Source organism: Cavia porcellus, unplaced genomic scaffold, assembly GCF_034190915.1.
Source record: "Cavia porcellus strain 051 isolate PalLab524CR breed Dunkin Hartley unplaced genomic scaffold, mCavPor4.1 scaffold_33, whole genome shotgun sequence".
In the NCBI taxonomy this organism is placed as follows: domain Eukaryota; kingdom Metazoa; phylum Chordata; class Mammalia; order Rodentia; family Caviidae; genus Cavia; species Cavia porcellus.
In genome coordinates, this window is record NW_026947516.1 from 34,948,257 (window position 1) to 34,964,715 (window position 16,459).

Here is a 16,459-nt window from a genome sequence, read left to right on the forward strand (position 1 = left end):
TAAACCACTTTTTTAGTTTGGGGGTGTAACACAGAGTCTCCCACAGAAGGAATATACAAGATGCAAACTCTTCCCACAATACTACCCTTTTCTGAGTTATTATCATAAGCCAAGTGCTACAGAAAGAACTTTATATGTATTAGTTCATTCAACATTACAGCGGACTAAGGATATAGCTCAGCAGGACAATGCCTGCCTGGCAAGTGTGAGGTCAGTGGGTTGGTCCCTGGAACAAAAATAAATGAATAAATAAATAAATACTACTGTTACATTAAAAAAATCATAATACCTCTGTTGGAGAGGAGGGACGTGACAACGAAATAGATCAAATGGCCTTAAATAAGACAGATTCCAAAACCTGTGGTCTAGAATAATAATCTTAAGTGTAATAACAGCAGAACTAGAATTTATACAGCATTTGCTATGGAGCAGTATCTGTTCCAAACACTTTACATTTACTATAACTTAGTTATCCTGATAACAAACTGATGCCGTAGGGAATTTTATTATCCCAATTGTTTTTTGAAGATCTCACAGCTAGTGTGTGACTTTGAACACACTTATATCCCTTGAATTTATTATGCAAACCTATGAAAATTTTCCAGGGTGGGTTTATGATAGGATGCTCTTTGAAAAACATGATTTGAGAACACATGTTACTATTGACTCTTGTTTAAATTAAGGTCCTAAAAGGAAAGATGTTTTAATAATCCAAGCAATCATAGTACAAAGGAATTGTCTGCTATCATTTCAGTTCCTCCATCATAATTCAACCTTATTGTCCCCATTTCCTGCAAACATAAAGTCTAACTTCAGCCATTTGCAAAAATCACATTAGTAGTTTAAAAAGATGTACTACTGAATCTATGAAATAATATAAAATGCTCCATCATCACTAAACATTACTGTGACCATTAAATTAAGAAGGTGTTTTTACTATCCCTTACAAACAAGCTTTAGGTATCTGTGTCTTTCTTGTAACAAGAACTACAATGGTTAAAATGTGCCTACCTGCAGAAGCTTCCACCTGCTGTTCAGGTCTTCCAGAGTGCTGAGGTTATATGGGGAGAGCTGAATGCCCAACGTGGTCAGCTGGCGAGCAAGGTCGTTGACATGACTCACATTCTCTTTAAGAGGTGTGATTTCTCCACGAAGTGTCTGTGAAACAGTCAAGAGCAAATTGGAAGATGAGGCTTTTTAATAAAGCAAAGAAATAGAGATACCTGCAGAGCATGTAACATTCTGTTTGGGGTACATCGTCGCTGATGTTTATTCTATGCTATGGTCTGACTATTTGGGCTTCCCTCAAATTCAGAGGTTGAAAGCCTAAAAACTAAATAATCACAAAAAAAGAAATGCTAACCGCTAAGAGAATGGTTTTAGGAGGTGGGGATTTGGGCAGGTGAATTTTGGAATGAGGGTCCTTATAAAAGTGACCTGAGAGAGCCAGTTTGCTTCCAACCATGTAGGTAAACAGTGAGAAGGGGATGTCTGTAAAGAATGGACCCTTGCCAGATGTTGAAACTGCCAGTGTCTTGCTCTTGGACTTGAACCTTTGCAAAAGTAGGAAATAGATTTTTATTATTTATGAGCCACTCAATTGATGGTATTTTTGTTGTAGCAAATCAGTGGACTAAGGCACTCCATGGTGGTGATATTCTAGCAATAGGATATTTGTTACTGGATGGATGATGTCTGATATTATTGCGTACTTCCTATAGGCTTAAGGGTATAATAAGCTCTAGTCACACGTAGACTTAATTTCATTCCTACACAACAACTGTATGAAGTTGGTAATTGGAGAGTTCTCATTTTACACACAAGAAAATAAACTTGCAGGTGTTCAACACTGCCACGCTTGCAGTGGGTAAAATAGACAACCCAGGATACCTATACAGGTTGATATTTCTCCAGAGTACATATGCTGAACTACTATATCATATATCCTTCTAAAGAAATTCTGGATTGGCAAAGTAACTGGAAAAATACAGTGCTGCTATATTCTAAATCATACTCATCTCACAAGCAGAAATGGGTCCTTATTTTTTACAGTAAAAAGATAACACTTGATCGTAAAATATTGATTCATACTTTGCACTAACCATATAACAAATAGTTTCATTTAGGGAGGAGGGTATTTTGTCAAGGCCTAGGAATGACTTCCCGCTCTCTTGATATTTTAGTTCTTGCAGCAATGGCTTTAGAAGGCTCCCATGGGGCTTCTTGGCTGCCTCTGAAGCACTAGAGCAGGAGTCTCTGAAGCCATGCATCATGGCAATCTGTTGGGAAGAAGAACCCTATGCAGATATGGGGAGAATATTATCATGCATCATAGCTACCCTATCGAGATGGCATTTATGGATCTTTAACATGATACATGATGTCCAAATGTTCCAGTGAGCAATTTCTAAGGGACAAATTCCCTCGCTTAGAGAACAGTTTGTGTAATGTAATGTCTGCACACAAGGACAGTATCACTTACTTGACTTTACGTGCTGTTTTGACTTACTTGATCTGCGCAGGTATTATTTCTGTCTGATTCAGTGTGTTGATAAAATCACTGTTTACACTGACCTCACCTGTAACCCTTGTGTATCCTCTCATTCCAAATGCAGGCCAGTGTGTATGTGCAGAATAAGAACAATATTATCTTTTTAAATCAGCCAGAATATCTAACCCCTGAAATGTGGTGCTATCTAGAGTATAAAACTCTTATATGGCTATTTGATAAAAGACTGTGATAATTGCTGTCTTCAATTTAAGGTTTTAAAAAGTGGTCATTAAGAAATATATGCTAAAATCATGGGGTTTCTTTTGTGTTCTAGTACTAGTGGAGATAGTGATACAACCCTGAGGATATGGTAAAAAACACTGGATTGTATGCTTTGAAAGAGTCAATTTGATGGTATGTTGGTTACATATTAGTAAAAAATAGAGCACTTACCAACCATATACGTGCACCAAAATTCAGTAGCTTTATTTAACATTATGGAATATCACTGAAACTGTTTTATAGGGTGAACAATAAACATTATTCCCTTTCTTTATGAGTAAATACGTGTATTAAAAGAATCAGAATTAAGTACCCAAGTAGAAAATGAGTTAAAATTCATATATGAATTCGTATCTCTGAAAGTAAATGAACCATAATCATGTTGTTGTGTGTAATAGAGATTAGGAATCAGATTTCTTAAATGTCAGTGGAGAAACCTAAAGGACAATGATTTCAAAATGGAATCATTCTCTTGCAGATAATAACATGCATTTGTAGTAAGCAGAAATCAATATGTGCAGGGAAAGTGGAAATAGGACCCACCATGGAGACAGCTGTGCTACGGGTGCACTTTCTGTGCGATACATCTGCCTTCCCTAGCCAGGTGCTCAGCCACAGAGTATCCATCCAGTTAAGTCATACCTAGATTTCTTCTCCCTTTATGTTAAATAATGCACATGTCCCAATGTTCTTCTGTCAGAATATTTTGATTTTAAATTTATTTCTCAAGATCCTGGGAATAGATTATTATTCTCCATCAATGTTTTAGAGCAAGAAGGAGATGAACAAATAAGTACCAATTATTTTTCATGATATTTTCCATTTCCTTCTGTTTTGTTCTTTTTTGACAAGTCTCCCCTGCTGCCCTGAATTCTACAATGTCACAGGGCCCTTGTTTTGGGTTTGTTTTTGATTCCTCTCTAGCAGTGATAGCTAAAGTTCTATGAAGTGATCTAAATTCTAGATTCACCAGACTAGCCAGTCTTAATTTCTTCCCGAAACATACTTCCTGGATCCTCTGACAGCCTCAAAATAAAAATGTTTGAGGAAGCCTCCGTATGTATGTCTCTCCTCCCACTAGGCGAGATGTCAGTAGTGGGTATGTTCTCAAACCTATTTTTATCTGTGAGTATTGAAGTTATGTAATTTAGAGAGTTCCAAAATCAAAGAACTATTTATCAAAAGAGAAAAAATGTTATTATTTCTATGAAAAGCAGGTCAATATTATGGAAATTTATTTCAAAAAGAGGAAGAAAAAATATTGTTGAAATAAGTGTGAATGAGAAAAACGTAAAAGAGTAGAAAAACAACCTAAGAGTTTAGGAGGACTATATTTGGAATGCTTATCAGAGGTGACATGGAAGTAGGAGGCAGACTGTTAGAGAGGCGGAAGACAGTGGGGGAGGGGAGAAAGAAGGGCAAGAGGTGATGGGAAGTGGAAAGCACAGAAGTATTTTACATGCATATATAAATATGCCAAAGAAAATCCACTGTTCTGTGTAGCTGATACATACTAATAAAATTAAGAATAGGTGAATAAATAAATGCTCCATCTTTCCATGGGAGAGGGGAATATTTTTCATGTTCCCCAATGGGGCTCCCTCTGCATTAAAGAAACTGAAACGGGCAAACCAAAGTTTGTATTATAGGTAGGACTTAGAGAGGAGGTCAGTCAGTGAATCTCCCCTGAAAGTAAAAGCCTTCAGATAACACTAAAATATTAATGACTATTTTAAATTCAAATAAAATGTTTAAACCATATTTTAATGATCCCTTCATTTAAGTGACGTTTTCCATTAACTGTTGACCTGTAGATCCTCAGTGCCCTGACAGAGAGAGTATCTAGTAAAAAATTTTACTACTATCATTATTTACTACAAGTCCTGTTGCTACAAGTCCCATCACCAATTGAGAAAAACAGCCAAGTGTTCAGTTCAATCTGAATGTTTTGATTTCTATTGAGGGATATAATAATGTGTCTGTTGATTGGGAGAGATCGGTTGAGAAATGATTATTTGGGAGAAGGGTCACTTTGAGAAGTATCTGAGGGGCCTGAGAAGATCACAGGAATTCATCCAGCTAGGAATCATCATGAGGACTTTGAGCACATAAGGGTAGAGATATGGAGACAATTCATGGTAGAAAAGATAAATGACAAAGTAAGCAAGAGAGTCAAGTCAATATTCACTTTGGCATTTGACCTAGCTTCTGGCAGCAGGTGCATATGACCCAAGGATGGCTGACTAATGACAATTGTCAGCACCTAAAAAAACATACATGACAAGAAATTTAGTCTCTCAATGCTGAATCACAAAGCATATGTAAATGGGGAATATAGGTCCTATGTCCCTTAAGTAGATGTAACATTGGATTCCATATTTCAAATATTAGAGCCCTCAATACTGCCAATATAAATTTATGTTTGAATAATTAAACAGTCCCAAAATGTCAAAAAGTTCAGTTAACAGAGTTTTACTAGTTTTTAGTCTATTTTGGAAGCAGCAAGTGAGAAAACATTGAAGGGATCCATTATACTCTGGGTTTTCTTTGAATCACTCAAACATCTGGAATATGTTCTTCATGAAAGAGCAAACCAAGCCTAATTGTATTATGACTAGTTTCGTGCAGGCGAAATTTTCACTTCATTAAATATTGCTTGATTATAGATATAAAAGTACTGACTTAGAATGATGTATAAGCTGATATGTCAGGTTTTTCTTCTTTTTATAAAATTAAATTGCCTTTCGTATCTTTGCTTATCTTTCTGTAGTTCAGGATTTGTTCAAATATATGCTTCGAATTATGCATGGAACCATTTTTGCAACAAAAGAAAGGAATTATCTATTAGCGAGGGAACAGTATTTTTGAGGGAACAATTCTGACTTGACAGTTAAGAGACCCTTCCTACTGTAAGACAGGGAAGGTCAATTTGGAAGATAAGAAAGAGTAAGTTGAGAGATGTTTGCGGAGGCTGCTGTGTCCTCTGTGAAATACGATGCAACAGAGCTGGCAGTGTGCACTGCCTGTTATAGCATGTAATACAAGGTGTACAGTGAATGTTTACAGAACAAAAACGTGAATTCAAGGTAAGTGGGAGCAATTGGATTAGCTGTGACAAAGACTGTAAGAGGGAGTTAAACCTAAGAAATCCAGTGAGCCTTCCAGGCATTTGTGGCTACGTATCAACATTTTTAAAAGCAGAACCAATAAATTCCTCCTTTTCTCCAATGATGTTCCAGGGAAAGAACAGTAGATCCAGGTCTGGAGTTTAATCAGAAGATTGTGGCACAAATACTTGGGAATAAGTGAGTTTCAATTTTAGCTAGAACGTGGTTGAAATACAGACTGTGGAACCTACACTGGATTAGGAAGAAAGTAAAGCAAAATGAGATGGAGGGAAAATCGAAGCGTCAATATTGAAGATCTAGGATAATTCAGGAAAGGCCACAGCAGAAGTGGCTACACAGAAGAAGGGGACTGGGATATTTGAATAAGCTTTGCTAGTTCTGCCATTTATGAGTTTATTTATAAGTGGGTATATACATATATATCTTTATATACAAACAGTGGTACTAAGAGTCTTAAAATCTTTCCTTCTTGGGCACACTGAACTTTTACCCTAAAATCTTAATTTGCTCATTCATTGAGGTCCTAACTCACTAGAAGTTTAAAATTACTAGAGTATAAAAATGAAGTATCATTCTAGGGTTATGCGTTATGGAGAGAAATTTACATTACAAATACTACTTAAGAAGTGAAATACGGTATAGGAAGAATGTTTCAGATGCGAAGGAAAACAAGACATGTGGGAAGGAAAGGGAAAAGAATTTAAAGAAAAAATATTCAAGAAAAAAATGGAACTAGAGCTGTTGCAAATGGAGAGAGAAAGAAGAGTTGGAGAGGTTGGGAAGAAGGGAACAGAAGGGGACAAAAAGAATTAAGATGAGTTACGTATATGTACAAGCTCCCAAGATGAAAGTGATCATTATGTACTGCAAACATGTACTAATAAAAAAGAAATACAAAAAGAAAAATGAAGTAGCAACTAACTGCATTTTTCTCTACACTAAAAACTTATTGAGTGAATGTGAACCAAAACCCTGGGGAAAAGACCTGAGGTGAAAATGTGTTAAGAAAAGTTTCAGCAATTCAGAAGAAAAGAAAAACTTATGGGAGAAAGGAGAAAGGTAAAGGCAAACACACACACACACACACACACACACACACACACACACACAGAGAGAGAGAGAGAGAGAGAGAGAGAGAGAGAGAGAGAGAGAGAGAGAGAGAGACAGAGAGAGAGAGAAACACAGATAGGATAGTTACACAGCTAGTTTCTCTTGGTTCATTGAGGGAAAAGTTTTGTGCTAGTATTTTTTGGACAAAGTTTCATGTCTATATCTTGTACTCTGAACAACCACTGTGAATATAAAAATGTGCAATGTGTTGATTATTGTTACTTTCATACTAACCTGTTTTGAAACTGTTATTTTTATTTTTCTGTTCGAAATAAAAAAAGAAAAGAAAATTATTCTAAAGCAATACAGAGTCTGCTTCAGTAGATTATATAGAAGTTAAAAAGAAAAAAAAAACAAGTTTCAGGAGTCTACATCTAGGTTAGAAATGGGAGGCTGAAACAATACCTTTTCTATGACTCTTTCATGTGGCTCAGAAAAGCCCTCACACCACCCAGGAATTGGGGGCAGGGACAGCTCAGCAGTTTTGTAACTTCAGATTTCAGGATAGGTGGATTATGTTAATAGGACCACATTATGACTATACTTTGCTTTCTTTTCCCAGAGGATCAAAGAAACATATGATGAGGTGTAGGCAAGCCTTTTGTGAAATTCATCAGACTCAGAGACTTCTTTTGTTACCAGTAATCCTTGCTTTTATATGCTGAATGGATTCTGTCTGGTGTGGCACTTTCATGTTGGGTGCCTACTGCTTTAGGCCGGGATTTGGAGAAGCAGGACTAAGCGTTCATAAAAGGAGGAGTGTGGGAAGACAGGGCAAGAAATCTTGATAAGGATGTGGAGATCACTACCAGCCTGGCTCTAAGGAGCTGCAAACCATCCATTATATCATAGTAGGTCCCATATTGAGATGAAGAAAGGATTGTCCATTTTTACCCATGGAGAAAGTGTGATGTAACTCGTCAGGGAAGGTTGCTTCCTTTTGGCTGAGGGAGGTTCTCTGGGAAAGGGTGTAACTATAAGCCTTCAGCAGCTAATGCTCAAAGTTACTGGGAAGGTATCTGGCTGAGCTATCAACAGTAGCCATTGTACTGATGAATTTCGTCTGATTTCCAACCTCCTTATCCTTGAACTTCAGACATCCAGTACTTTTCCTTGCAGTTGTTTTCCCCCAAAACGCTTTTTATATGAATTCTTATTTCTAATACCATGGGGCTGTCTCATAGACAGAGAACAAATCTAGGACATATTACCCTTTCCATAAGGTCAACTCCCTGGTTTCTGCCAAATTCTGAAGGATTATGTGGAACTGTGACACAACCTGAATGAATACAATCCTCTTTTAGTATATCACTTTTACCTCTGGTAGAGACATTCTTGACAATAAATTATGCCACTGAAACATATATCTTTTCTTAAAAAATAAAGATATAGTTGCATTCCATTCCATCATCAGTTTTTATTGTGGTAGCCTGAAGGCAAAATATAATGAAATAGACTCAGAACTAATGACCTACATACAGCATAATCAGGATGATTTAGGGAAGGTTAAACAAGCAAGCAGATAAACAAACAAAAAACCCAAGCAAGCAAAGACGCCGAATATTTAGAAAAACAACATGAAGTTTATAGGTATGAAAGAATTTGGTATCCTCATTTCCCAAGCAATTATCAGTAATTATTTTTAAAAGTTCTTTTGGTATTTTATTATGGCACACAGGATAGAGCAGTAATTATTTTTAACTATAGTTTCTTCTTGGACTCAATACACTTCCAAATTTGTGGCACTAAAAATAGCAATTAACTGTGTTATATTTTCCATACATTACCCATATATTTTTATGAGAAATGATCTCTAGTTTCCTTTCACATTACTGAAGTAGAATGCATATGCAAACATAAAAGTACAAAATTAAAAAAAAAACATTTTCCACTTTCAATGGCCATAATTATTCATATTTGAGGATATGGACTCATTAAGAAGCTTTAACTCCAATGTTCTTTCAGTTGAATTATTCCTCTACCAGAGTAGCAGTACACATCTTTTTTTTCTTTTCTATGTATCCTCATTTTTCTTTTCACATAGATAATTTGGGAATGAGAAACAGGATAGCATTGACCATAAGTTTTCATATTTAAGAAGTTGAACAATCTTCATGACTTTCATTTACCTGGGAACCTGTTTCTATAATTCTAACTTTGAATGCTAATGATATCTCCTTTATAGAAAAAAAAGATAAGCAAACAAACAACAAAACTATTTTAAGCTTTCCATGCCTTTCCAACGACACAATTAAAACAAATAAACAGTAGTTTGTGAGTTTTTTACAGGTTAATTGCAAAATATGTGCAATTAAAATAAAAACAGTTTCTAATGAGTATAAAAAAATCACTTAAGCAGGCCATGTTTTCAGCTGCTAAAGAAATACAAAAAAAGCAGATTTTTTTTGAGTTTTAACTATATATAGCAACACATAAAGCCAAATTACAGTTGATTAAATCTATTAACTTACTTTAAAATAACTAAAAATCCACACTCCATTAAAAACATCTACCATAAGGATACTGATCTTCAGATTCAGGAGTTATTTTAGATAGGTTTAAATTTTGAATTTATAAGCTTTTGAACTTGCAAACATTTCACGATCTGCACCCCATTTGCTACTATCATCATTACTTTGAGAATATTGTCCTGCTTTTTCCCTCCCCTGTATGGCTCAAAACATCAGTCTAAGGTAGTGATTCTCAATAGTTTGCATCATAATCATGTGGAGTGTTCATTAATGCAGAGAATGCTGAGTCCACTCAAGGTTTTTATTCTATAGGTCCAACAAGGGCTTCAGAATTTTACATTCTAGCAAGAATTTAAGGGATACTGAACTTATTCCTGACTTAGAACCCTGAGGTATGTTCCTTACACTTGTAGTTTTATTTTTTTAATCTCTGCCTAGCTGGTTCCTATTCATATATTTCAGATCTCAGCAAAACACTACCATTACAGAGAGGCTCTCCTTCTATCTAAAGAAAGTATCTTCTATTTTTCTCACCTTATTGTTCTTGTAAATACTAATCACAATCTGCAAGTGTGTATTTATTTTTCATTTGTTTATTGTCTGTTTTTCCCTAAATCTAAAAATTCATTTAGGTATTTTATATCATTTTTCTTACCAAGATATGCCTGTATATAGTACATGAAAATCCCTTAATACATTTGTATTACAGATGCTAGCTACAGCTCAGTGGTAGAACCCTTGACTAACATATGATGTAAGGCCCAGGTTAATTTTTTAATTCTTAGCATTACAAAATCAAACAAACAAACAAACATAGTCAAATGAATTAGAATTTTGCAATAACTACTAACACTTCAGACCAATAGCTATTCTCAGATTGCTTCATAAAAACCGTTTCCTCCAGAACTCTGATACTACAAAAAGAAACCTGCTTATTTTCTTTAAATTCTATATCTAAATTGTTTACATCTATCACTTCATTTATTTTCTAATGGATCCATTTTTATGTGCTAAATTCTAAAGCAAATTCTAACTCTCTGAGAAAGGCCATAGCATTGTAGTTTTTTGTACCAACCAGGAATTTGTCAGAAAAATGCAGCAAGTGAAAAAAAAAAGGAGGGTGAGTAACCTACTTAAGAAAAATCTGTTTTGCTAGTGCTCGTGTAACCTCCTCGCCTTATGAAAGGCATTTTAACAAGATGTTATAAAAGGCTTGAACCACTAAAAGACTACGCACCAAGGTCATCACGTGGAGATCTATAGGGTTCAAAATGGACTCTGCTACTGAATTGAACTGGCAAGGTTTGGCACAGGACTGGGAATCTCTTTGAATAAAATAGTGTCCTTTTCTACTTCACCCAAAGGGGCTGTGCAAAGATAGGATTGAGATTCTGGGTGGCCTCTTCATATCTACAGAATCTCTCTCCCTCTCCCTCTCTCTTCTTTCTTGCTTTGAGAATTTCCATGAAAGAGGAAGTAAAAAAAGAAAATGATCTGAAATAGTATGGTGGTAAATCAGAACAAATCATCTTTAAAACAGTTTATATAGGTCTTACATGTATTAAAGGTAATATATTAAAATGCTCTTTTGTGCATGCTTGTCTATTAATCCAAAAATATTATCAAGGACTGATCATAAGGTGGGAATGTTCCAGGAACCGGGAATACAACAATACACAAAAGAGACCAAGTTTCTATGATTATGGAGTTGAACTGTAATGCATATTATTTCACATATATGATGACTATTATTTTATATAGGCTTATAAAGAAACAAAAATCAAGCAAAGATGTATCTCCAGCTGTGCAATGCAACATCTTTTTGCCAAGAAAATTCAGGACAAAGTATGGCTTTGTATATATAAGGTCAAAGAGAATATTTTTCTTAATGAAACAAATTAACCTACCTATGCATAAATAAGTAATAATCAATACAGGAATTTAGGGTTGTGAGTTACCCATGAAACACATAATTCACCTATTTTGCTATATAATGGGTACTTTTATTTTACTTAAATTGTTTTTTATGAACTTGATTTTCCATTCATTATACTAGCAACTTAGAAATACTAAAACAGAAATGAATCAAACACATACACATATTTCCTAAGAAATGAATTAAAAATGATACATGAAAGAGGGCTCAAAAGTACTGCAAAGTGGTCTTAGATAATCACTTTTACATTCAAAGTGTTACAGCTCATGGATTTAATTAATATTTTGAATTTTTGCAAAATGGCTTTATTTACTACAATGAAAATAAGAAAAGCAAGATATGGAACCACTTAAGGTCAAATAAAATCAACATAAAATGAACTTTTTTCATTCGATTCTATGCAACACCATGTTTAAAAATTAGATTGGTAAATTTGATTAATAAAGGTTCATCATTTCATTATAATCTAATGCTAACAAAAAAGTCTTATATATTTATTTCAGAGCAATGTTAAGCCTCCAGATATATTTGTGGTTATTTTACCTCAATAAATATGTGTGCAAAAGATTTAGCTTCTTGAGTTAAGAGCTTATTTGATTTTTTTACTTTTTCAGTACATAATTGGTATTTTTTTCAAGATACTACTCTGATTTTTCTGATCACATCATAAGACAATATCTAAATTCATTTCTTGTTATAGTTTATTATAGCAAATGCTATCATGATAATGTCCAGTTTGGTATATGCAAATGATGAATAAACTGCTAGATACTCAAATGTATTTAAATGTCAAGCTATCTAATCAATGTACTCAGGTGTTATTAAAAAATCAAAGTCATTGGCCAAATCTATCCTTTGAAAATAGCAATTGGTACTCAACTAACAAGCATATCTTACTGAAATATTAGTGCATTTTCTATTTTTCAACTAAAAATATGACAAGTTTCACAAAAATCTGTGTGAGAGACATCATAGTGTTGATTATCTAAGAGACAATACTATTTCTATAGGAAAAAGTTTAAATCATTTTGAAAGTAATGTTTTAGGTAACAATTCATCATTTCTTGAGTCAAATTTCTGTCAGATTATGCCAAGACTCCTCTTGGATAATACAATCGCCAGCACCACCTTCAACTCCCTGGCAATTTTAACTAGACAATCTTGTAAACATCTTCCTTTAATCATTATAGCAAAGTGTCACAGTCTTTCCAAAGGTGGCATTTTATTTACTGTGTAAGCTAAAAGATTAATAGAGTATAGGCATACTTGTTTAGAATATATTTCATTTAAACTGATGCTTTAATGGATGAATAGATGCCATCATAGTATTGAGTAACCCTTACAGAGACTGCAGTACTGGGTTTGTATATGCATGAAATAGTCAAATATCCTCTTGAATTAGTCCTGTCCCTGCTAAAAATGTGTGGAGCCTGATAGACAACTGGAAAGTTGTGAATAAAACACACAGAATGCTGTTCCAAGTAGCCTGCCTACAGACAAGAAGAACTTTAAATCATAGGGCAATTAAATGGGTGTTACTAAGTGAGACCTAATTGTTTTTTAGGGTTATAGCAATGTTTAGATGTTAAATTGAGTTGCAATGTTTTAAGAGTAGAAAAATAAGTGAATATAAGGAACCTAGATATGTAGCTCAGTATTAAATTGCTTGCCTAGCATGCACAAGGTCCTAGGTTCTATTCCTAGTTCAGCAAAACAGAGCAACCAAAAGTAAATAATACTGATTAGTTAACTGCTTTTGGAAAATACATGAATATACTGCCAATGACTCTCGTTCGATTTTTATTTATTTATTTTGAGATGGGGTGTGCTAATTACTTTTCTTGATGCTAAGACAAAGTACCCAACACCCAAGGTTAAATAAGGAAAGGTTTACTTAGCTTATAATTTGTAGAGGTCTCAGTCCATAATTTTCTGTCTCCAAGGCAGGGGGGAATGGCAATTGTTCATGGTGCCAGAAGACAGCAAAAGCAACAGGAGAGGAAGGGAGAAAGAAAACAAGTCTCTTTCTGCCCCCTATATCATATGTAGGCTATCTGACCTAGGGTGGGTATGGCACTCACATCCTTAATCCAAGCATTGGACCATGAATCAGTCACCAACCCTAGATCCAGCTACATTTGAAAAGACTCCATGACCACATGAGGTCACATGTTTGGGACCTCTAATCACAAATGACAGCATAAAGTCTCACTATGTAGCTCGGGCTTGCCTTAAATTCATTATGTTACCCAGGTTGGTCTCAAATTTGGGGTGATCCTCCTGCCTCATCTTCCCAAGCCCTGGGATTACAGGTGTGTGCCACTATGCCTGTCCTGTCATTCACTTTTGTTTGTACTCAATTACTATACTTTGACCTATATTGCCTATACATGAACTTCTTTACATTTTCTAACTTACTTATGCCTTGTTAAGATCAAGAAAATGAGATGTGAATATTTGATAGGGGAAAAATGTAGCTGAGTCCACTGAGTTTATAAAAATGTGGAATCCCAGAGGGGAAAAAGAACTTCTAAATATAAGTATGTTTTGATACAGGACTCACAGGCTATTATGAAGAAAAAGTATTCATCATAAAACTAATCATTTAAACAAACCAGAAATCTATCTTAGTGCTAGATTCTCTAGGCTTGTTCTGATTAAGGGAGTTTGACATTTTAGGTCTGAACACATTTAGCAACTTAATAAATGTTGAAGTTTATAAACAAAAAGCATACTAGTGATTTATGGACCAATTTTGAAAATACATTGAAAATCAATGTTTTACTTTGTCTAATTGAGTTAGCTCAGTTATTTAATGTACACTTGATTTGAGTGGGTTTAACCATCACTATCTCAATTTTACATTGAACATTCATCTAATTACTTTTTTTTGTACTGGAAATCAAACTCAGGACCTCATGCTTGCCAGGCAGGCACTGTGCCACTGAGCTAAAATCCCCAAGCTCCACCAAATTGATCTTGACATAAACTTTCCTTTATTCACAATCCCCCAGGATTCTAGAGACATTTGTTTTCAATATTTCTCCTTTAATATTAAAGTAAAATTTAAGACTCTTGTCTCTATTATACTTATCACCCAATTGTCATTATATATATACCACTTATCTGACATCATTGTCCTTAAATTTTTCAAAGGTACTTCATACAGTGACTTTACGTCACCTGTTAGAAATATTCTCTTTTACCAATCATTGCAATTAAAGCTCTTTCTTACTCTCTCTCATTTGTTCTATTTTCAGCCCACATCTATTTCCACCACTTATGCATACAAATATACCCTTCTTGAACACAGACCCTCTGAGAATTGACAAGATAAATTTTAATATGTATGAACTTCTGGAGATGCTTTAGCTATTCATATGAAGCATGGAGGTCTTATCTAAAAATTGTTGGTCTCAACACTTCTGATGGTCCTAGACATCAGAAACTCTACAAAGTACTTGGATCAAGCTAGCATCTTCCGCAGAAAATGATGTAGAGAACTATTATTGCCAAATATTATAAATATTTACACAAAGTAAAATATTATGCAAATTAATATTTTAATTTTAACACATTAATACCAGGAAAACTTGTTTTAACATAGGTCAACAGAAGCAACTTTATAATTGCACTTATGTTATTAAACTACCAATAGGAAAATTGGAATAAATAACTGCAAGTGCCTTCCATGAGGGAGATTTAGAAATGAAGAGGCCATTACTCATTTCAAGGCTCCTGAGTGAAATGATGCTTCCTACCCAAACTATCAATCATTCTAACAGGAGATCATGTCCTTGCACTCATTTTAAATTAAATGCCCTAGATAGTGATAAATATAAGAGAAATAGTAAATGATATACTGTAGTACTCATTATTATAAAAACTTGTGATTCTTCAATTAGAAAATTATTTCTACATAATAGGAGAAAAATATTTCCATTATTTTTCTATTATTTCTATAATAGAAGAAAAGACATACCTAATTGAAGAATTACACGAAATATGAATTTTTGTATGTAACAATAGCTTTACTATTAAATGGTGGTTCTCAAAGTGTGTCGCTGGCTCAGCATCATCCCCAGGGAGCAGGTTAGAAAGGTAGATTGTGAGGCCGGAAGTTACAGTTTAGTGGTGCAGAAACTGCCTGGCAAGCAAGAAGTCCTAAGTTTGAATCCCGGTACAAGAAAGAAAGAAAGGCAGGCAGATTTGCGGGAAGCAGTTGACGGTCCTTTCAAGTGATTCCGATGCACCCTCAAGTGAGAACCACAGCTATAGAAAACTTCACATTGTCAATGTCTGAATGACTTGAATCCCTAGATAATTAAAGATTTCCTAAATATAAAACCAAATTTACTTCTGAAGCCATTTTCTTCCTAATAATGACCACTTTCCTCAATATTTTTCATTAATATTTGTCTTCCATCACCAATTCCCATAGGTATGTGAAGCGGGGGAGGGCAGATGGTCTGTAAACAGGCAAAATTTTCATTGCTTACAAAGAATTCTTACCGTGCAAGACCAAAATGGCATTGAAAAAGCTATGTTGTGATATGGACGCTAAGTAGACTACTAGGCTCACTAGTTGTAGGGATGATTATCTGGCCTACATGCCCATCCTCCAGCCACTGTGATGGTTGACTACTAATGTCTCATGCCTGCTTGCATTCTCTGGAGAGATGAGGAGCTCCCTAGACCAGAGGTGACCCTATGCTACTACTGGCTTAGTCTGTACCCTAGTGTTGTGCTGGGGCAGAGCCCAGAGCCACCTGTGTGCATCTCCTCCCAGTTCTGCATTTAGTGATATTGTATTGGTAGTTAAAAATCACCAACTGTGGGGTTATTTATACCACCAAAACTGGAAAATCCTCAAATCAGTATTTACTCCATCTCAGAGCTACTCAGTAAATAATTATTAGCTCACTAGCATAGTCGATGACTGGCTGGGGTATAAATGGACAGTTCCCTCTCATGGATCAGAATACAATGTACTGTCTGAGATGGAATATTTGATTAGTTGCTTTATTCTCTTCAGTTACAC

The 16,459-nt window shown here is 35.0% G+C and overlaps 1 protein-coding gene across 19 annotated transcripts in view; it reads right to left on the bottom strand.

Annotated features, from left to right (window-relative positions):
* Window positions 1–16,459, bottom strand: part of Dmd (dystrophin) — a 2,110,831-nt gene that overhangs the window by 304,747 nt on the left and 1,789,625 nt on the right. For all 19 annotated transcript variants that reach the window (XM_063242792.1, XM_063242803.1, XM_063242804.1 and 16 more), the window contains one exon: window positions 1,012–1,158. In XM_063242792.1, the coding sequence (XP_063098862.1) occupies window positions 1,012–1,158 (147 nt within the window). The remainder of the gene's footprint in view (window positions 1–1,011; window positions 1,159–16,459) is intronic.